General features: G+C 44.3%; 1 protein-coding gene across 1 annotated transcript in view; it reads left to right on the top strand.

Annotated features, from left to right (window-relative positions):
• The window catches only part of LOC310789200 (nephrocystin-1-like), a gene marked incomplete at its 5' end in the record, with an annotated part of 69212 nt that overhangs the window by 5220 nt on the left and 40238 nt on the right, over nt 1–23754 (top strand). The window contains 5 exons of the mRNA XM_083650787.1: nt 3725–3826; nt 13738–13772; nt 14333–14393; nt 15127–15260; nt 16349–16535. Of these exons, the coding sequence (XP_083506913.1) occupies nt 3725–3826; nt 13738–13772; nt 14333–14393; nt 15127–15260; nt 16349–16535 (519 nt within the window). The remainder of the gene's footprint in view (nt 1–3724; nt 3827–13737; nt 13773–14332; nt 14394–15126; nt 15261–16348; nt 16536–23754) is intronic.

The following is a 23754-nucleotide window of genomic DNA, read 5'->3' as shown; positions in this document are numbered from 1 at the left end:
TTTCCATCATATTATATATTTCCTGTTTTAAGACAAAACGGCTTCGCTTAACCATAGCGCGCTTAACACCGCTAAACCACATTAAACTTCCTCTCAGCCGCTAACCAACAGGCAGATAATATCATTTAACAGTTAAAAACCCACTTCCTTTCCTGAGGCAGAGATGAATCCATCTAACTGTTTTCTGTGATAACCACAGATGGTCCTAAACGGACTACATTCTATACCTGGGTTAGAAAGTCTCCTACCCGTCAAAGTCAAACTGTCTCTCGGTCAGGGATTGCTCCGTGGCTGTCTTAGGCTGGCTGTTTTGGTCCGTGGATTGGTTTGTAGTTCAATCGGCCGTAGCATCTGCTCGCAGAGGTACGATAGAACCCGACGGAAAATCTCCCCTGTCTTTTATATTGGATTTTCGCCGAATCATTTCCCTTAATCATTATCTTGACTCCCCAGCACTTCCTATTTCCCCCGACTTGCTTCCAAACAGGACACAGAACTTACTTAATATCCCCTTATTGACCAACACCGTGTCGTGCATCGATCATGCAGGATGAATGCCGGATAGCTGACAGGATACGTGATCGACGCATGCATATTGCCACACACCGCGTGTCTATCCCTAACTCAGTGCGTGTGCCCATAATGCAATACCCCCTAACTTCTCCTTTTCTTCATGCAATTCAGCTACTGCTTCTTTAAGCAACCCCAAGGTCCCTCAGATGACCTCATTCCTCCGCTGACTGTGCACGTTGCTCGTAGGGTATATGCCCCAAAATCACTTCTGGGGTTCGAGGGGATGTGGGCGTACCGTACACATTTTCACAACATTGCACAAAATATTCCACTATTAATCGGAAAATGACATTAGATAAGGGTCATGTAAACAGCATACTTGCATTTTCAGAATTTGGGCTTTTTCCAAATTGAGCATTTCCCGATTAAGAGGTGGGTTATTCCAGTATTATTCTCGTTTTAGGAGGATTCTTTGATCATGTATACAGTCAGTGGGTTTACATGACACTAAAAAAATCGAATTATTGCCTTAGTCCGCTTCAAACCGGACTTTTGAAATGCATGTAAACATGTTAGCTCGACTGAAATCGACCTTCTCATAGTCCGATTAGATTGGACCAGGCGATCGGCGCATGCGCTAAAGTTTCCTTGCCATAAACCCGCGTGAACCCCAGAAGACAGGCAGAGCGCTACTGCGTTAGCAAGCCAACTTGAAATAAATTAAAAACTTATCTCTGTCGTGTGGGCTCTCAAGATTTTTATAATCTTCAAGGATTCGAAAATCGTGAGGGGGAGGCATAAGGCAATGGCAAAAGGATTGGAGTTGGTCCCAGGGCGCTGCCCTGCAGCTGACCACTGCTCCTAGTTCTAGGAAGGTTCCTAGTAGAGGATGGGTCAAATCCAGAGGATGGATTTCTCCATGGGGATAAATAAAGGATAACTTAAAGGGGGACTAACCCCCCAGATATGTATCAGAACAGTGATTTGAAAATACCTATGGAAAAAACCAAGAAATGACATATGCTCTTGTCTATACTAAACTCTTTGGTTGTGTTCAAGTCAAGATTTTTTTTCGGAAATGGACGCCATTACAGTTTGCCTGCTGCCTCAAAAATAATTTATTTGAGAGGGGCAATATCTTTTATAAATATCAACAACTAGCCAACGCTGGTGGCATGTATGGAAAGACTGTTGCTCAAAATGGTTGATAGTTATATAAATTTGGTAATTCAGTGGCGAACTAGAAATTTAATTATTTTTGTCCCATTTTGTCCCATGTGTGTGTGCGTGGCTTGTCTAAACTTACGTTAAAAGAGCCTCGTTGCTCGCAGCACACAGCACAGTGAGGACAAATCTCTCACTCTGGGGTAACACAATGCGAGATTTCTCCACGTAATTCCCTCGTCTAACTAGAGATAAACCACGCAATGAAATCCGTTTTTAATTTGCGTTTTGGGGCTTTTCGTGATTCTTGTTGAAAGTTACAGCACCTCTGATTTTTCCTCTCAGGGCGCAGGAGAGGCAGCGCAGAGCTCTTCTCCTCCCCCGCTCTTCTCCTCTTCAAAGCCCCCGCCTCTCACTGCTGCTGTGTGCTGCTGCTGCTGTGCGCGCGCCCCCGCGGGTGCATGAGAGAGCAGAGCTTGGGGCTCGTCCATGAGGTTACAGTACGACTCTCTCCCGCCCGCTCCTGCCTGCCTGGGCTGGAGAGAGTGCTTCCAACTCGGACTGATAATATAAACATCATCATTCGAGCTTATCCAGGTAAGATATTAATAAAGTAGTGAACACATTCAGCGGGAAACTAACTATAATTAAGACATGTGCCAACTTTGATGACGTTTGGTTCAGTATTTTAACACATTCACTGCCAGCCGTTTTTCAATACTGTAGTTAGCTTCTGCCAAGGTTTTTTTTGGAGGATTCTGGCTCATCTTTCAAGAGCCGAGGATTCGTTTCTGTTAGGATTTTGTGAACACACAATATCTCAAAAGAACTAATAGAATGTGTGCTGTCTCTGTCTAAAAGAGTTAGTTTGTAGAGTTAGTAGTTATGTAAGCATTAGCAGTTGAATACAGCATGGTTTCAGCGTCTGAAAATTTATTCTGAGATAAACGGCTTTTTGTGAAATTCGATAGAACAGTCACTTTAACCATTCATTTTTGGCATCAGTAAGACGTCAGACATCTAAACAATAGTTTTGAACAGTAATTTCCTCCATAACAGCAGGAAACACCCCTCTCCTTCAAACTCCTCCCTCCGTGTGTGTTCTTCTTGGCTGCAGCGGGCGTGTCACAAGCTCGTTTCTGTTGCTGCTGTAACCTCGCGTCACCAGGCTCACTGCTTTGCTGCTGCTCCTGTCTGCTGGCGGCCGCTGGGCAAGTCTGGATGGGCTCGCTCGTTTCTTGGAGTTTCGGTTGAGAGCTTTGATGAAGCTTTTGCGATTCTGGTCTTATTTATGCTGCGTGTTTCAAAGTGTGTTCCACCCGTAATCTATTATGCAAATTTGCAATCCCTCACCGCCAGCAATCAGCGCGAAAGCGAAAGTGTTTTCGCCAATCCATTCTACAGTATGAGAATGGTTTCATCGCGCGTTCCCCTGCAGTTTTGGCTCTGCTTTTTCTAGTTTGGAGAGGACTGTCGCCACTTAGTGGGTCGGTGGAATGGGTTGTACACGTTCGGTGGCTCCAATATTTTTATAGGAGACGTGGGGAGCGTTGATCCACGTCCCACCGTCAAAAAAAAAAAAAAAAATTTTTAAGCCGAGATATCTCGTCATTGGCAGTCAACCGTTGGATTTTGTAAGCCGAGATATCTCGTCAATGGCAGTGAACGTGTTAAGAGCAAACTTCAATAGGAATAGGCTTGGAGTTGTGAGGAGCCGAAAGGGTACAGGGGGAGTAGTGGAGTAACTATCTTGAAATCCCATAGTCTTTGGGGGCACTGTGACGTCAGTGTGCCCCTAATCTCCCATTCATTTGAGAAAAAAAAAAAGCAGTGTTCGACCTTTAGAGGGCGCTTATGCCAGTTATGCTGCTGAAAAATGATACAAATGGTAAAATGGCAACAGTTTGGTGTCAAATGTGGAAATTCTGACCAGAATTCTTCACACATCACCCCCAAAGTCATATATATTGGTTAAAAGCTGAAAAAAGTGTTTTGGAGGTTAGTTACACTTTAACTTAACCTTCTGTATTCTATGTTTATGTGGCAGATATCTACGTACCTGGAGACGTCCCAGCAGAACTGGCAGCTCCATCCAGCAGCCCCTACTCTGAAAGGCCCACAGCCTAGTGCCATTCTACCAGACTCTGAGGTAACATTTAGTTGAATAAAACCTATCTGTGTGGTCTTATGTAGTCTGTCAACACTATGTGTGTCTGTCTGTGCGAAACGGCTTGGCTCTGTTGAAACCCTTCTGTATTCTACCTTGGTGTTTCTGGCAGAGATCCACTCAGAGCATCCCAGCATAAGTGGAAGCTCCATCTTCACACAGACATACAACGTTGAATCGTCATGAGGTGAGCCTAATTTTGTTCGGCACGTCATTCTGGGCAAGCTTGGGACGCGTAAACACAGATAACACGCTCCTACCTGCATTTGCGGACACAAATATGAGCTGCAGGCTGATGAGCAAAGCGAATAGGCCTAATAGCCTACTAAGCGCTGTTCATGAGTTTGCTTGTTTCATTAAAATGCATGAACGATTAAATAATGTCATCAGTGATGTCATAGGAGCAAAACAAGTCTGGCTTCAGACCCCAGTCTTCAGCATGGACAGCTGTATGTTGCTAGGACAGGTGATCCAGCATCCCTGAAGTATGCCATCAAGCTGCAGGCAGGGCGAGGCCGCTTAGCGGCCAAGCACCTTATGTGAGCTGCACGGCGGGCGTAGCAAGCCTGCCTAGGAATCGACCGCACCTAGTTATAGAACAGCCGACATTCACTTTTGAACAAGTATGATTTGAGATATTTTGTTTACACTTGCAGTACAGTAGCTAACTTTATAATTTACTTTCTCCTCAGTCGACACAGCTGCAACACAGCTGTAACTCGAGTTGCAGAAGTGCTGAACTCCATTAGCCGGACCCTATCTCGGCAGCATTCGTCAGATGAAGCGGACAATGCCTACTACCAGTTGGAAGGCATAATGAGGCTCCTAGCAAGATACGATGACCAGTTTGCAAATGTGAACCAGGCCTTGCGTAAACTGGAAGAAGCCCGTAATCTTCTGGAAATTGAATCCACTGGCACATCGTTTACTGGCTTCCAACCCCCCGTAATTATGACGGGTGACCGAGGTCGACCATATTTCAACATAACCCGGGAGCAGTTGGAGTATTTTCTTCAGTTTGATTTCACAGTTACAGACATTGCACGTCTTTTGTCTGTCAGTGTAAAGACTGTACATAGAAGGCTAAGAGGTTACAATCTGTCTGTGCGACAACTTTATAGTGACATTACAAGTGAAGAATTACAAAGGGCTGTATTTGCGTATCTGGATACACACCCAAACTCGGGTTACAGAATGGTAAATGGCTATCTGAGGAGCATTGGCATCAGGTATGGTTAATGTTACAGGTGAAGCTATCATATTTGTCATTGAAAAATGTGTAAGCTGAATCAATTTCATATGTTGTGTTGTGTGTTTTTTCTGACAAGAGTCACTGAGTCCAGGCTTACTGAGACCATGAGAGCTGTTGATCCTGTTGGGACCCTTCTTCGTGGACTTTTCTTGAACCCCATTCAACGGCGGTCTTACTCTGTCCCTGCACCATTGTCATTGTGGCATATAGATGGTTATCACAAACTAATTCGGTAAGAAACTTTTTAAAGTTCTCCTATTCACAGTCATCCATGCATGGCTGACTGACAGTATTGTAGTATTGTCTTAGCATAGTACTGTGTACTATTATTTATCTAAATTTGATCATTTGGTATAAATTAATACATATTTTCATGTCATGCCACCTTTTTGTGGCCCATCTCATAGTGCCCAGATTTTTATCCCATTTTCTCCCTAATTGCACTTGCCATTTGCTGCTGTCCTGGCCGTTGGTCCACTCCCTCTGCTGATCTGGGGAGAGTTGTAGACTAGCACATGCTTCCTCCAAATACATGTGCCAGTCTCCGATGCATGTGCAAGTCGCTTATTTTCACGTGACAGTGAGAACTTTCACCGGCAGGATGTAGCAGGTGGTAGGATTGCAGGTGGTAGGATCACACTATTCCCCCCAGTTCCTCTAACCATCCAAACAGGCGCCCTGACCGACAAGAGGAGGCGCTAGTGCAGCCACCACGACTCATACCCTACTGACGTCCCACCCGCAGACATGGCCAATTGTGTCTGTATGAACGTCCGACCAAGTGGGAAGTACCGCTGCTGGGAATTTAACCTGGGTCTCCGCGGTGGTAGGCAAGTGCTTTTACCTCTACATTACCCAGATGCCACTAAGGATCAGATGGTCTATCACACGGCTCACCAACCACCAGCCCCCCATACCCCGGGACATTTCTCCGCATGGACATTTTGTTTGTCTCTTTGTGCTTTCTTCAAGGTGGAGAATTGTCATTCATGGGTGCATTGATGGCTACAGCAGGAAGATAATGTACCTCCGTGCCTCAAACAACAACAGGGCTTCAACTGTGCACCAGGCTTTTGTGGGAGCTATTCAAAATTTTGGCTTACCACACTGTGTGCGCAGTGACAAGGGTGGAGAAAATGTCACAGTAGCCAGATTTATGATGGAACATCCCTTCCGTGGACCAGGTATCTAGCTATAAATTACAACTTTGTGAATTTTGTCTTCTACTAAATCTAGATCTTTACTAGGATTCGTGTTGTGTGAAGCAAGGTGTTAAGATTGCTGAATTCTCTGTTACCCTGTAGATGACGGCGATGCCATTTCAGAAGTTAAAGATTTATGTCCCAATTACCACAATACATTTTTTTTTAAGCGATTTAGTGAAGGTCATAGTTGGCAACAGGAAGTTGTAAAGCAACACAATATGAAAGAATCGATTGCCATAGGTTGGGTTGTGTGCTAGGCTAGCCCTATTTTTAAGAATACTTATTGCAGCTGAAGTGTACTTCTCTATTATATGCATTATCCTTAAAGCAGCTACGAGCAAGATTTTCGATTGTTATTAAACAGTCTAAATTTAATATCAATGCATCACATCTTACCTCTAATAGTAGACGAGACCAACGCAGAGTAGTCTCGCTTGAACCCCGAGTGAATCGGCCAGTGTTGTCTTGACGATTAGTCTGTCTGCGGCCGGGGCAGATCAGGAAGTGAAATGAAACGGTTTGCGGCAGCCACTTCGGCCATAACCACAAAATTACTTCCAAACAAACTGTTAGAATATAATGAGAGATGTTCACGAGAGTAGCAAGCCCCTGCATGGCGTTCTCCGTGTTTATGGTCTGTTGCTAGGCAGAGCGAAACGGATGAAGGCAGGCAGCTGCCGTAAACCGTTTCGTTTCACTTCCGGGTTTATCCGGCCCACCGGTAGACGGACACAGACTCTATAATCATCAAGAGAGCAATCTCCGATTCACACGGCTTTGGTCTCAGCTACTATTATAGGTAAGATGTGATGCATCAATATTATAATGATACTGTTTAATAACAATCGAAAATCTTGCTCGTAGCTGCTTTAAGAGCACATTCCTCTACATATGTTCTGTTTTTTTTTTTTTAGAGAGGAGTTGTTTCATCACAGGTCGGAGTGTACATAATCAGAGGATTGAGAGGCTTTGGCGTGATCTGTGGCAGTCAGTGGCAGGCAATTACCACACCACCTTCCAGTACCTTGAAGCAAGAGGAGCACTAGATCCTGATGACGACATCCACATGTTGTGCCTGCATTATGTAATGCTGCCTAGGATCAACATGCACTTAAACATCTTCAGGCAGACATGGGACCGACACCGTATATCCTCTGCAGGAAACCGCTCACCTCAGCAGCTTTGGATCTCTGGACAGTTAACAAGTGAAGAGCAACCAACTCACCCAGTATGATCTGCTAGTCTTTTCAATTACCGTACTGATCCCATTATGAGATGTTTTTTCTCTCTGCTAGAAATTATGTCTGAAAGAGGGCATCTAATATTTGTGGTCTGGGCTTTTAAAGGGATACACCACTTTCTTTGGAGTTCAGATAAGAGATACACCATGCCTTACCAGCACTGTCCACTCAGTTTACAGTAGGGCTGTCAAAATCGGCCTAAAATCGTATTAGAATAGTAGTAGTATTCAATGTGTTTTTGTAAACTCTTACTGCCATTGTTTTTAGCATTGCCATTGTTTTTAGCATATTATTTTTGTGATACTTCAATTAGATTGTGTATCTGTTGTCATTTTCAACTAGGTCAGCCTTGCTGAATGGGGTATCGACTGGGAGGGACCTGTACCTGCCTCTGATCCTGAAGTCGACATTATCGTGCCAGAACACCCAATCCCACTTTCACATTCAGTGAATGGACTGCTGAGAGACAATGTAGACCCATTGGGAGCAAGTTCCTGTTTTGGGGCAGACCTCTACCTGCAAGCAATGAGACTGGCTAATGGTTTTAGACATTGATCAGTCCAGACTGCAGTAACTGAGGGGTATAAAGGGAAATACAAAATAACTGAACTGAGGTACTTTTATTTTATTTTATCCCCCCGCTTGGCTTATCCCCCAGACCTGCTCTACGGTTCCTGCACGATCCTGAGAAAAACGGGTGTCTCTCCTAGGGTTGTCAAAAGTATCGAAAGTATCGATAAAAGTCAATACTAAACATTTTAAACGGATACAGTACTCATTTGCAACAGGTACCGATAGTATCGATAAGTATCAATACTAAAACTTTTAAACGGATACAGTACTCATTTGCAACTGTATCAATATCAGCAGTGCTTTCTCTTAATGAAAAATCAAACATACCACTGATTTCTCCCTCTGTCATTGGTGGGTATCTTTTGCTTCAACAAGTTCCAAGTATTCTGATAGGCTGATGACTAGAGCAGGTGTAATCTGCTGTGTTATGATAGGCTGATGACTAGAGCAGGTGTAATCTGCTGTGTTATAATAGGCTGATGACTAGAGCAGGTGCAATCTGCTGTGTTATGATAGGCTGATGACTAGAGCAGGTGTAATCTGCTGTGTTATAATAGGCTGATGACTAGATCAGGTGTAATCTGCTGTCTCAGGTCAAAGAGTTTAATGAGTTTTATCAGGCCTAGATTATGGAGAAGCGTGCATCTGTCCGTCCATCTGTCTTAGTTTATTTTTTATGCCTCTTGATGTGTTGTCACCCCGCCGCGTGGTAGCAAAAATGGTATCGAGTATCGATATTTTTCTGGGTATCGGTATCGAAGTAGAAATTCTAGTATCGTGACATCCCCAGTCTCTCCAAGTTCCCAAAAGGGAACACATGCAATAATGAATTGTACCTGCCCACAGTCCACAGGGAATACACACAGTTCAAAGAGTTCATGGTTGAGGGGCTCTGTGGAAGTGCTGGATTTGGATTCCAATAATTTGGATGGCATGTTTTTTTTTTTTAGATTTATTTGGATGTTTGTTCAATTCTTAGGTCTTACTTTCAGGAAGTAATTGCCAGTGGTTCTCAACTGGTCTAACCTCACGGCCCACGTTTTCCTTAGTTGTTAATTCTCGAGTTATCGTTTTTATGCTATCAACCTGCCAGGGACTGTGCTTTTCTGTGCTTTCACACAGACTCAATGATGAACCGATTGGGTTTTGTTGGTCAAAGTTCAAGGGCACTGTATTCTCATGTCTCAGGAATTCCTTGAGGAAATTTCTTCTAATTGGTATATATTTTTTTTATCTGATTAATTGATTTTTATTTTGTGGATAATAAAAGACAGCATCCAAAGGATACAAACATAAGAAAGTGTATCCCTGTCCCTGTTGTATTGTATCGTATTGTATTAAAATGTTTACAATGAATGTATTTTTGGCTGTATTTCTCCCACACTGTCTGCCTGCTAGCTTGGCTTTCTTCTTCCTCTGTATGAGCAGTGAAAGTTACATTTCACCCTTGTGGTGTTAAATCATTTCAGCAGAGTGAATAAAAAATGAGAAAATAGCACATGCCTACATTGTAGATTCCTCACTATAGTTTGATCTAGGGATGTCGAAAATGATTGTTTTAACCGACAACCGACCCTCATTAGCTTATATCTTTAACTTCAATGGCCATCAAATCAAGATGGTACTGAAGTGTATTGTATGGTTTTAAACATCTTGTGTTTTACAGTCTGACCTAGCTTTCACTGTCACCAGCATGTTGACTAGTCGAGTCTCATTTCCAAAGGATTGTGTTTTTTAGGTTCTGTGCTCAATTAAGTATTGGTATTGAATTGTGAGATTTTTATAAAGGTAACAAAATTACACTGAAGGAAAAACACCTGTACTTGGCTATAGTAATCAGTCATCAATCTGAAGGTCATGCAATCTTTTCAGTTGCATTAAAGAAGGAAGTACAAGGAAAATACAGAGCCAACTTACAATAGTATTATTTATTTATTGACCATGTAATGCATGTATGGGTGGAATATGACCAATTGTAAATCAGAATAAGTCAGCCCAGTGAAATGAGGAAATTCGAATAAAATCTAAATTCTCAGCTCAGCAGCTGTGCTGCTAGTTGTTGGTGACATCTACTGACAGTTACACAGTAGGTAATCGATTACTGAAGAAATTGACTTTGAGTAAACAGCGTAGTGGTCACATGTATAGAAGCCGAAATCTAGGAAAGATGGAATGAAAAGAAAAATCCAACTGTCCACCTCAGCTTTAACCTGACGTTGCCAGATGGATGGGTTTGCGTCACATTCTGTTTCACAAACGGAGGTGGGATTGTGAATTTGTGGAACTATGCCGCCCCCATCTGGCGGAGTCAGGCTACCTCAGCTTGCCTTGTTTGCTAATAAACATGAGAGAAGAAGAAGCTAATATAATGTTAGCTAGCCTATGAAAGCCAATGAATGACCAGCCGATCCGATAGCTGATCCAGTGGGTTGCCAGCCTCTCCAAGCTAGTAGCTAGCCTAGACAAGCTAATGACCAGCCGATCCAATGGGTTGCTAGCCTCTCCAAGCTAGTAGCTAGCCTCTCCAAGCTAATGACCAGCCGATCCGATAGCTGATCCAGTGGGTTGCCAGCCGCTCCAAGCTAGTAGCTAGCCTCTCCAAGCTAATGACCAGCCGATCCGATAGCTGATCCAGTGGGTTGCCAGCCGCTCCAAGCTAGTAGCTAGCCTAGACAAGCTAATGACCAGCCGATCCAATAGCCGATCCAGTGGACTGCTAGGTAAGACAAATCAATAGTCGGCTTCTCATTTCTCACTGACGGTCTCTCAGTTGCCGGTGCCGACAGATCATTGGCCAGATCCATAGCTGGCTTCGGCAAAGATATAGCCTCCGACGGCTTCTCAGTAGTCTTAATTTTGTCCCTGATGCTGCCCCATAGATCCTGTCATCACGCTACCAGATAGGAGAGGTCCTATGCACACACGTATCCAGATAGAACAGCAAGTCAAGTCAGAGCAATTCAACAGCCCAGTATCATTCAATTCAATATATGAAAGAAAACTCAATTTCTTAGACTTTTAAAAGTAAAAAAAAAAAAGGATCAAAACACAAGTGCTATGTTTTTGTTATCAAATTGGTTTCAACTTCAACAAATTCAATCATTCCATATACAAATTCAGAAAACAGAATTTAAATTCAATCGTCTGCTGGAACAAATCAAATCACTTTGAATCAACGTCATTTACACAACCAAGATATTTTCTCAAGACTAGAATCATCAAAGTCGAGTCCCGAGTCACCAGAAACCTAGCCCCAGAAGTGACCCTACTACTGTACTCTGTATATTATAATTAATATACTCATGCACATAGCGTTCCAATAGGCAATAAAGGGGAAAGGCTGACGCTCTCCTGTCTCAGACGTCCGATTGCAGATCCGAAGATAGTCCTCCTACGGAAGCCAGTAATTTAGCCCACCTGGGCAGACTTTTCTAGCCCATAATTGTTAATACTTGGCCAATAAGTATGTAACATACACAATAAAATCAACAATAATATCTTCATTTAATGTAGAATGCAGATGCAAATGTGAGACGAAGGAGGAGCACGGCCGGGAGTAACCCACAGAGCCTAGATCCTCCATGCACCGAAGGGCCAATACTGTGGCGTAGCACTAGCTCTATTGCAGCGGATTGGGCGTTCTCGCTTACCCCTCCCGCGGGCAACGTTGCAGACAGAGTAGGAAGGCTGATCCGTGAGCGGCTTCTGGGACGCGAGTCGGGGTCTTAATTGGCCTCGGCTGGGTCTACTGGGCGAGGGTGTATGATGTTGACAGACCCGAAACACCTTACGACCCCAGATAACATCACTGATGACGCGTCCCAGCGCATGCGGCAGTAGTGTATTTGAGAATAAGAATAAAACAAAGGACATAACTGGCCTGTTACACTCGCATTCCAGGAATATTGTTATTTACCGCGGCTCTTACTGTGGCTGGTTGGATGCTCCAAGCCAGCAAGCAGCACTCTGCCTTGGCTTGGAAACGGCTATCCGCCCGGAGGCACCCTCCCGGTCCTCTGCTCCGAGGCTCGCGCAGTGAGCCAGCCAGCGTCTATGCACTCCACAGCGCTGTATTTACATGATATTGTGTTTGTACACAGCCTTATTGAAACGTGACCGGTAGCTTTCAGATTTATCCGGTAAAATACATAATTTTGCGGTGCGGAGCGGTGCCGGCTTGTTCTGCCCCAAATCGAGTGGGATCCATAATGTGGATCCCACTCGATTTGGGGGCAGAACAAGCCCTACGCAGCATTCAAGCACCAGGATGGGCCAACGTCAACTCCAGTCCCTCCCACTTTCCAATGGTCAAATCAAACTCCTCCACAGGCTATGTCCCGCCCAGGGATTCCGCTAGACATTTTCCCAGACGGCCAGTGCAGCCGGTAACGTTCCAAAATTCCGGCCCTATCGAATATTTACCGGCCACTATGTTTCCTAAATAAACGTTTCGAATCAATTTATTGCTCTATAGTCTATTCTTTATAGCCTCTATAGTCGTAGTCGATCATATTTATTCCAGTGTTGTCATTAAGAGGCCGATTTCGCAGCAAGACTATTTAATTGGTCGGCACGTCATTCTCGGTAAGGACGCTTTCGTTATTGAAACAGCATGCATGCTCCTACTGTAGCCTATCTATCTGCATTTGCAGACACTCATGAACCCATATCTTCTGGAAATTGCCTTGATGAAAAAACAACGTAGCGTTAGCTAAAAGTAATAAGTGCGATAGTGTCAGTGCAGACAGCGCACGAATCTCCAGCAATAGGCTACGCACCTTAATCTCTCCCACTCCACACCTGGCACCTGCGCGGCAGCTCTCCTGCACTCGTTCTCGGCTCCCATGTGGCTTTATTTGTGGTAAGCATTTTGATTCATCTCCTCATCATATGAACCAAGTGCGAGCCATTGATTGATTGATTGATTGATTCGCCCGAGTAGGTAAAAAGGCTTTTTACCTCCGCTAAATTGACAGCCAACGTCGGGTTGCTTTCGCTTTTGACGGCGGCAGGCACGCTTCTGTTTCTTTCCTGCCGTCTTGCTGGCCTGAAGTAGGCTACTTGTCATTGCATGATCTCGATAAAAAAGAGGACTGGCCTAGCAAGGGATGTCTGTTATGACATTTGGGTTTCCTCCTGTGTGTTTCCTCACAGCGGGTGCAGCGCTGGCCGACGGGACTGATGCTGCTTGTTAAAAACGGCGCTCTACAGTAAAGAAAGCGTCTGCTATATTTTTATTTTTCACCAACACTCAACATACAGGGGGCAGAAAAATATGATGTAATAAGTCTCTATTTAAGTTGTATCTTATTGGCAACATCACTTAGGCTGTAGGTCACACAATATTAGGCTATTTTATAGAATTAATTTATTTATCTGGCGTATTTTCAGCCGGCCACTTGAGCCGGTGACCTTTTAATTTGCCGGCCCACGGCAACAAATACCAGCTAAAAGCCGGCAATTGCCGGCTAACGGAATCCCTGGTCCCGCCTCTCTAGCCTGTTTCAGTGGGAATACGTCACACAGACCCTCTCAGACCCATTTCAGCTTGTCTTTAAACTGTGTGTACTAGTCATTTGACTTGAATGGCCACCTCTGCTCTGGGCTGTTTCTCTAACCCAGGTTGACAGTCTGCTGCAGGATGTGCAGAAGAGTCGGTGTGGAGCCACTGAAGAGGCGTTTCACAGGCAGACAGACAGACAGACAGACAGACAGACAGGCAGACAGACAGACAGACAGACAGACAGTCAGTCAGGCAGTCAGACAGGCAGGCAGACAGACAGACAGACAGACAGACAGACAGACAGACAGACAGACAGTTAGTCAGGCAGGCAGGCAGACAGACAGACAGACAGACAGACAGACAAACAGGCAGACAGACAGACAGACAGACAGACAGACAGACAGTCAGTCAGGCAGGCAGGCAGACAGACAGACAGACAGACTCACACCTGGTTTCCTGAACTGTTGCTTTGCTCTTCGTGTTATGTTATGTGTCCACTTAACAAACAGAACATGTGATGTGCATGACAATGTGTCCACTTAACAAACAGGACATGTGATGTCCATGACAATGTGTCCACTTAACAAACAGGACATGTGATGTCCATGACAATGTGTCCACTTAACAAACAGGACATGTGATGTCCATGACAATGTGTCCACTTAACAAACAGGACATGTGATGTCCATGACAATGTGTCCACTTAACAAACAGGTGTCGAGAATTGCAGACCTCGGCTCAGAAGATGATGGGAACACTGAAGAAGCTGACCAAGGTTAGTGCCATACTGTCATACTTTTAGATTACACTTAAAGGACGTCACCGGAGAAAAAAACGCTGATTTATTTGCACATGATCTCACACATATCTGAAAACTGAATTAAAATCAACTCTCAATAACTGTCAAACTAAATGAATTCAAATCAACTCTCAATAACTGTCAAACTAAATGAATTCAAATCAACTCTCAATAACTGTCAGACTCAAACTAAATGAATGCAAATCAACTCTCAATAACTGTCAAACTAAATGAACGCCTGCAAATTGTTTACAGTTTTGGATATGTGTGAGATCATGTGCAAAACAAATCAGTGTTGTTCTCCTTTTTTCTAAGATTATTTTTGGGGGTATTTTGTCTTGATCAGATAGGACAGTAGGCAGACAGGAAAGGTGGGGAGAGAGAGAGGATGACATGTGGCAAACGACCACGGGTTGGATTTGAACCCGGGTCGGACACGTGAAGAACAGCCTTTGTGGTGCGCGTTCTACCAGGTGAGCCACCAGGACGCCCAGAAGTTCTCCTTGAAGCCTAAATAAGCTGTAAAGAGTTCAGCAGTAGAATGAGCCTCAAGTTCTGCATCACAAAAATGACAAACAACTAATATGACCTGTTTTCTTTGGTCTTTTCCAGACAGTTTGATGTAACCCTACTATATTGTGTTGTGTCTGATCAAAGCTGACTCTTAACCTAAACTGAAACAATAACCTGCTGTCTGTGTTGTCGTCAGGCCGATGAGCCGGCTCCGGTGGGGAACTACGAGCAGAGGAAGCAGGAGGAGGAGAGACGACTGCAGGGCCTCATGGAGCATCTCCACAGCCTCTCTCTGGAGCTTTCACCTCCAGGACCCAGCGCTGCTGCACGGTAGGGGTGGGCCATATGGCCCTGAAATAATATCACCATATTTCAGGCTATTTCTGCCATAACCATATTCTTGACGATATGACAAAATATGTTATTATTAGTGTCAAGAACATGCAACAAAATAAGTGTGTTGTATTCAGCTTATGTTCAGACGCGGGAGTGGGCCAAATTATTCCGGGTTGTTTTAACACTTCCGGTGGTCACGGCGCGAAATATAAAAGAACGTCAAATAAGAGAGTTGTTCTTGTAGCGGACAGTGCAGGGGGTAAAACAAAGAACGTAGCCTACTACTTTGAGCTCGGTACACAGCAAGCAAGTGGAGTATCCACTGTTAGCCAGGTCAGATAACGTTATCGTCGACAATGACGGGCACTTTCTTGTAAAACATACCTGGACTCCAACAAAGAAAGCTTCAGATGGTTTTCTCTCCTCCGAGTGCAGCTCGAGCCACTTACGTCTATAAGACCCGCAGACGTTAACGTAATTCCCTGGAATGCGAGAATTAACGAGCCAGTTACACGGCGTTGCATTCTTAGACATTGCCGTTTGCTTTTATTTAGTATGTTACATACAATTGGCTAAATTATTAGTTAATTCAGAGTTAGATGCTATTGGAGCAGCCGTCCTTTTTCTTTCTTTTTTTGCCAGAAGTCGTCACACGACCACACAACCGGGTCAAATGGGCGTGGCTACATAAGGTGAATATGTCAGCAGAAACGTAACGTTACAGTTTGCCTTCAAATGTTCAAATATGCTTTAAGTATTACCATGGTTTGTTGAAGGAGGAGTTTCACCGGCAGGACGTAGCGCGCCCGGAATAGGCTCCCCGAACCGACCAGAGGAGGCACTAGTGCAGCGACCAGGACTCATATCCTGAATCCGGCTTCCCACTCGCAGACACGGCCAATTGTGCCTGTATGTACGCCCGACAAACTGGAGGTAACACAGGGGCTCGAACCTGCGACCCTTGTGTTGCTATACGAGGAATCTACCGCTGTACTAGCCGGACGCCCGTCTGGTCAATTAACATTGCAAAGTCGTGTTAGACGGTGTGGCTCTTTTTCCACATGCTTTGTTTTGATCCACAGTCACACCTCCAAGGAAGACAGCGAGGAAGATGACGACGATGACGACGATGACAGTGACGATGACGACGGTGACGTCAATGATGAAGATGAGAAGAGAGCAGTGAAGCCGCCTTCTCAGTCTGACCCTCGTATCTACACAGCACTCAGCGACTTCAGAGGAGAACAGGAAGGAGATCTTTCTGTTCAGGTGAGTTACTTCCTGTTTCCAGAGATCGCCCCTGCGAGGGCAGCATTCGGCCCACAAGGCATTGTGATGGTTCATCATTTCCTGCACATGGAGCAACATGGCAGAAGAAGCCATAAATAAATGATCACATTCATTCAAACAATATTAGGATTTAGTCTTCAATGACATGAACTCATCGGTAACATCTAATAATCATCTACAGAGTATTTGTCACATTTCAACCGCTTATTAGTTGTAGTTGACATTCAACAATTCTGTTCAACAGATTTAGAGTTCTCACCGGGCCTGAAAATTCAAACCCCACCCGACCCGACCCGAGTAAGTTGAAGCCCGAACCCGTCGTGCTGAGTCGGGTCCCGTCGGGCTGAAACTCTAAGCAGATTATCTATAGAGTCTATGTGACAATTTATGAACATACATGTTACACTAGGTTCAGGTGTGTGGTACAGGTTATGAACATACATGTTACACTAGGTGCAGGTGTGTGGAACATAGGGCTGGGACGGATCACGGATAATCCGTGACCCGTACGGATCAGCCCCCACGGTTCGGCACACGGTTCGGAACGTCGTGGTCCGCGGACCCCCCCCCCCCCCCCCCTTTCGTTTCATTTAACGTTTAACGTTAGTGTATGAGAACGCCTGCAGCGCAGCCAGACACAGACAGGCACCATCATGGCAAGCACAAGTGAGCTTCCTCATCCCTTCGCTGTAAAGTCTCTCTGAAGGCTGTGGCTAGTGGCTACTAAAGACAGCAAACTTATTTCAACACCTCTGAAAAAGCACAGGAATGCGAGCAGCATGTTGCGCGCTGCACAAGATAGGAGAGCCACAACACGCACACACACACACGCGCACACGTTTCACGAACACATTATCACCGGACGGTGAAATGTTGCCTTGGACACATAACAACAAAACAACACGTGGGGCCACCGAGTAGCATAACGTAGCATCAACGTTATGTTTCCAGACTCACCCGGTCTGGTCTGTACCCGTGTCATGTGACTACGTTAGCAAGCAACAGGCAGGAAGTTAGGCGCAGTGCCACCTAAAACAAGTTGGAAGGAAGTTGGGTTGTTTTGCCTTCAGAGTAAAAGCATAAATTGTGTCATGAGAAAAAAATATTTTTTGAGCTGTGCAGGGCAACAAATGGTTAGAGAAGTATAATGGTATTAAAAATTCAAATCGAAAATCTAATTTTGAGAGAAAAAATCTGATATAGCCTTTTTTTTTTTTTTTTGCTGATCCGAAAAATCCGTGATCCGTGGCTCAAAATCCGTCACGCGATCCGATCCGTGGGTTTTCTGATCCGTCCCAGCCCTAGTGGAACAGGTTATGAACATACATGTTACACTAGGTTCAGGTGTGTGGAACAGGTTATGAACATACATGTTACACTAGGTGCAGGTGTGTGGAACAGGTTATGAACATACATGTTACACGAGGTGCAGGTGTGTGGAACAGGTTATGAACATACATGTTACACTAGGTTCAGGTGTGTGGAACAGGTTATGAACATACATGTTACACTAGGTGCAGGTGTGTGGAACAGGTTATGAACATACATGTTACACTAGGTGCAGGTGTGTGGAACAGGTTATGAACATACATGTTACACTAGGTGCAGGTGTGTGGAACAGGTTATGAACATACATGTTACACTAGGTTCAGGTGTGTGGAACAGGTTATGAACATACATGTTACACTAGGTTCAGGTGTGTGGAACAGGTTATGAACATACATGTTACACGAGGTGCAGGTGTGTGGAACAGGTTATGAACATACATGTTACACTAGGTGCAGGTGTGTGGAACAGGTTATGAACATACATGTTACACGAGGTGCAGGTGTGTGGAACAGGTTATGAACATACATGTTACACTAGGTGCAGGTTGTGTGGAACAGGTTATGAACATACATGTTACACTAGGTGCAGGTGTGTGGAACAGGTTATGAACATACATGTTACACGAGGTGCAGGTGTGTGGAACAGGTTATGAACATACATGTTACACTAGGTGCAGGTGTGTGGAACAGGTTATGAACATACATGTTACACTAGGTTCAGGTGTGTGGAACAGGTTATGAACATACATGTTACACGAGGTGCAGGTGTGTGGAACAGGTTATGAACATACATGTTACACTAGGTTCAGGTGTGTGGAACAGGTTATGAACATACATGTTACACTAGGTGCAGGTGTGTGGAACAGGTTATGAACATACATGTTACACTAGGTGCAGGTGTGTGGAACAGGTTATGAACATACATGTTACACTAGGTGCAGGTGTGTGGAACAGGTTATGAACATACATGTTACACTAGGTGCAGGTGTGTGGAACAGGTTATGAACATACATGTTACACTAGGTTCAGGTGTGTGGAACAGGTTATGAACATACATGTTACACTAGGTTCAGGTGTGTGGAACAGGTTATGAACATACATGTTACACTAGGTGCAGGTGTGTGGAACAGGTTATGAACATACATGTTACACTAGGTTCAGGTGTGTGGTACAGGTTATGAACATACATGTTACACTAGGTGCAGGTGTGTGCAACAGGTTATGAACATACATGTTACACTAGGTGCAGGTGTGTGGAACAGGTTATGAACATACATGTTACACGAGGTGCAGGTGTGTGGAACAGTTATGAACATACATGTTACACGAGGTGCAGGTGTGTGGAACAGTTATGAACATACATGTTACACGAGGTGCAGGTGTGTGGAACAGTTATGAACATACATGTTACACTAGGTGCAGGTGTGTGGAACAGTTATGAACATACATGTTACACTAGGTGCAGGTGTGTGGAACAGGTTATGAACATACATGTTACACTAGGTGCAGGTGTGTGGAACAGTTATGAACATACATGTTACACTAGGTGCAGGTGTGTGGAACAGGTTATGAACATACATGTTACACTAGGTGCAGGTGTGTGGAACAGGTTATGAACATACATGTTACACGAGGTGCAGGTGTGTGGAACAGTTATGAACATACATGTTACACTAGGTGCAGGTGTGTGGAACAGGTTATGAACATACATGTTACACTAGGTGCAGGTGTGTGGAACAGTTATGAACATACATGTACACTAGGTGCAGGTGTGTGGAACAGGTTATGAACATACATGTTACACTAGGTGCAGGTGTGTGGAACAGTTATGAACATACATGTTACACTAGGTGCAGGTGTGTGGAACAGGTTATGAACATACATGTTACACGAGGTGCAGGTGTGTGGAACAGGTTATGAACATACATGTTACACTAGGTGCAGGTGTGTGGAACAGGTTATGAACATACATGTTACACTAGGTGCAGGTGTGTGGAACAGGTTATGAACATACATGTTACACTAGGTGCAGGTGTGTGGAACAGGTTATGAACATACATGTTACACGAGGTGCAGGTGTGTGGAACAGGTTATGAACATACATGTTACACTAGGTGCAGGTGTGTGGAACAGTTATGAACATACATGTTACACTAGGTGCAGGTGTGTGGAACAGGTTATGAACATACATGTTACACGAGGTGCAGGTGTGTGGAACAGGTTATGAACATACATGTTACACTAGGTGCAGGTGTGTGGAACAGTTATGAACATACATGTTACACGAGGTGCAGGTGTGTGGAACAGGTTATGAACATACATGTTACACTAGGTGCAGGTGTGTGGAACAGGTTATGAACATACATGTTACACTAGGTGCAGGTGTGTGGAACAGGTTATGAACATACATGTTACACTAGGTGCAGGTGTGTGGAACAGTTATGAACATACATGTTACACTAGGTGCAGGTGTGTGGAACAGGTTATGAACATACATGTTACACTAGGTGCAGGTGTGTGGAACAGGTTATGAACATACATGTTACACGAGGTGCAGGTGTGTGGAACAGGTTATGAACATACATGTTACACTAGGTGCAGGTGTGTGGAACAGTTATGAACATACATGTTACACGAGGTGCAGGTGTGTGGAACAGGTTATGAACATACATGTTACACGAGGTGCAGGTGTGTGGAACAGGTTATGAACATACATGTTACACTGAGGTTGCAGGTGTGTGGAACAGGTTATGAACATACATGTTACACTAGGTGCAGGTGTGTGGAACAGGTTATGAACATACATGTTACACGAGGTGCAGGTGTGTGGAACAGGTTATGAACATACATGTTACACTAGGTGCAGGTGTGTGGAACAGGTTATGAACATACATGTTACACGAGGTGCAGGTGTGTGGAACAGGTTATGAACATACATGTTACACTAGGTGCAGGTGTGTGGAACAGGTTATGAACATACATGTTACACGAGGTGCAGGTGTGTGGAACAGGTTATGAACATACATGTTACACTAGGTGCAGGTGTGTGGAACAGGTTATGAACATACATGTTACACGAGGTGCAGGTGTGTGGAACAGGTTATGAACATACATGTTACACGAGGTGCAGGTGTGTGGAACAGGTTATGAACATACATGTTACACGAGGTGCAGTTGTGTGTGGAACAGGTTATGAACATACATGTTACACTAGGTGCAGGTGTGTGGAACAGGTTATGAACATACATGTTACACGAGGTGCAGGTGTGTGGAACAGGTTATGAACATACATGTTACACTAGGTGCAGGTGTGTGGAACAGGTTATGAACATACATGTTACACGAGGTGCAGGTGTGTGGAACAGGTTATGAACATACATGTTACACTAGGTGCAGGTGTGTGGAACAGGTTATGAACATACATGTTACACTAGGTGCAGGTGTGTGGAACAGGTTATGAACATACATGTTACACGAGGTGCAGGTGTGTGGAACAGGTTATGAACATACATGTTACACGAGGTGCAGGTGTGTGGAACAGGTTATGAACATACATGTTACACTAGGTGCAGGTGTGTGGAACAGGTTATGAACATACATGTTACACTAGGTGCAGGTGTGTGGAACAGGTTATGAACATACATGTTACACTAGGTGCAGGTGTGTGGAACAGGTTATGAACATACATGTTACACTAGGTGCAGGTGTGTGGAACAGGTTATGAACATACATGTTACACGAGGTGCAGGTGTGTGGAACAGGTTATGAACATACATGTTACACTAGGTGCAGGTGTGTGGAACAGGTTATGAACATACATGTTACACTAGGTGCAGGTGTGTGGAACAGGTTATGAACATACATGTTACACTAGGTGCAGGTGTGTGGAACAGGTTATGAACATACATGTTACACGAGGTGCAGGTGTGTGGAACAGGTTATGAACATACATGTTACACGAGGTGCAGGTGTGTGGAACAGGTTATGAACATACATGTTACACGAGGTGCAGGTGTGTGGAACAGGTTATGAACATACATGTTACACGAGGTGCAGGTGTGTGGAACAGGTTATGAACATACATGTTACACTAGGTGCAGGTGTGTGGAACAGGTTATGAACATACATGTTACACGAGGTGCAGGTGTGTGGAACAGGTTATGAACATACATGTTACACTAGGTGCAGGTGTGTGAACAGGTTATGAACATACATGTTACACGAGGTGCAGGTGTGTGGAACAGGTTATGAACATACATGTTACACTAGGTGCAGGTGTGTGGAACAGGTTATGAACATACATGTTACACTAGGTTCAGGTGTGTGGAACAGGTTATGAACATACATGTTACACTAGGTGCAGGTGTGTGGAACAGGTTATGAACATACATGTTACACTAGGTGCAGGTGTGTGGAACAGGTTATGAACATACATGTTACACTAGGTGCAGGTGTGTGGAACAGGTTATGAACATACATGTTACACTAGGTTCAGGTGTGTGGAACAGGTTATGAACATACATGTTACACTAGGTGCAGGTGTGTGGAACAGGTTATGAACATACATGTTACACTAGGTGCAGGTGTGTGGAACAGGTTATGAACATACATGTTACACTAGGTGCAGGTGTGTGGAACAGGTTATGAACATACATGTTACACTAGGTTGCAGGTGTGTGGAACAGGTTATGAACATACATGTTACACTAGGTGCAGGTGTGTGGAACAGTTATGAACATACATGTTACACTAGGTGCAGGTGTGTGAACAGGTTATGAACATACATGTTACACTAGGTGCAGGTGTGTGGAACAGGTTATGAACATACATGTTACACTAGGTGCAGGTGTGTGGAACAGGTTATGAACATACATGTTACACTAGGTGCAGGTGTGTGGAACAGGTTATGAACATACATGTTACACTAGGTGCAGGTGTGTGGAACAGGTTATGAACATACATGTTACACTAGGTGCAGGTGTGTGGAACAGGTTATGAACATACATGTTACACTAGGTGCAGGTGTGTGGAACAGGTTATGAACATACATGTTACACTAGGTGCAGGTGTGTGGAACAGGTTATGAACATACATGTTACACTAGGTGCAGGTGTGTGGAACAGTTATGAACATACATGTTACACTAGGTGCAGGTGTGTGGAACAGTTATGAACATACATGTTACACTAGGTGCAGGTGTGTGGAACAGGTTATTGAACATACATGTTACACTAGGTGCAGGTGTGTGGAACAGGTTATGAACATACATGTTACACTAGGTGCAGGTGTGTGGAACAGGTTATGAACATACATGTTACACTAGGTGCAGGTGTGTGGAACAGTTATGAACATACATGTTACACTAGGTGCAGGTGTGTGGAACAGGTTATGAACATACATGTTACACTAGGTGCAGGTGTGTGGAACAGGTTATGAACATACATGTTACACTAGGTGCAGGTGTGTGGAACAGTTATGAACATACATGTTACACTAGGTGCAGGTGTGTGGAACAGGTTATGAACATACATGTTTACACTAGGTGCAGGTGTGTGGAACAGGTTATGAACATACATGTTAACACTAGGTGCAGGTGTGTGAACAGGTATGAACACTATGTTACACTAGGTGCAGGTGTGTGGAACAGTTATGACTACATGTTACACTAGGTGCAGGTGTGTGGAACAGGTTATGAACATACATGTTACACTAGGTTCAGGTGTGTGGAACAGGTATGAACATACATGTACCTAAGGTTCAGGGTGTCTGTGAACAGGTTATGATACATACATGTTACACTTAGGTGCCAGGGTGTGTGGAACAGTTTTGAACATACATGTTACACGAGGTGCAGGTGGTGTGGAAACAGG

The sequence above is a fragment of the Poromitra crassiceps genome (genome assembly GCF_964638095.1).
Source record: "Poromitra crassiceps genome assembly, chromosome: 14".
Classification (NCBI taxonomy): domain Eukaryota; kingdom Metazoa; phylum Chordata; class Actinopteri; order Beryciformes; family Melamphaidae; genus Poromitra; species Poromitra crassiceps.
Note: the sequence above shows the minus strand (reverse complement) of the source record. Positions and strands in the feature narration are given on the sequence as shown.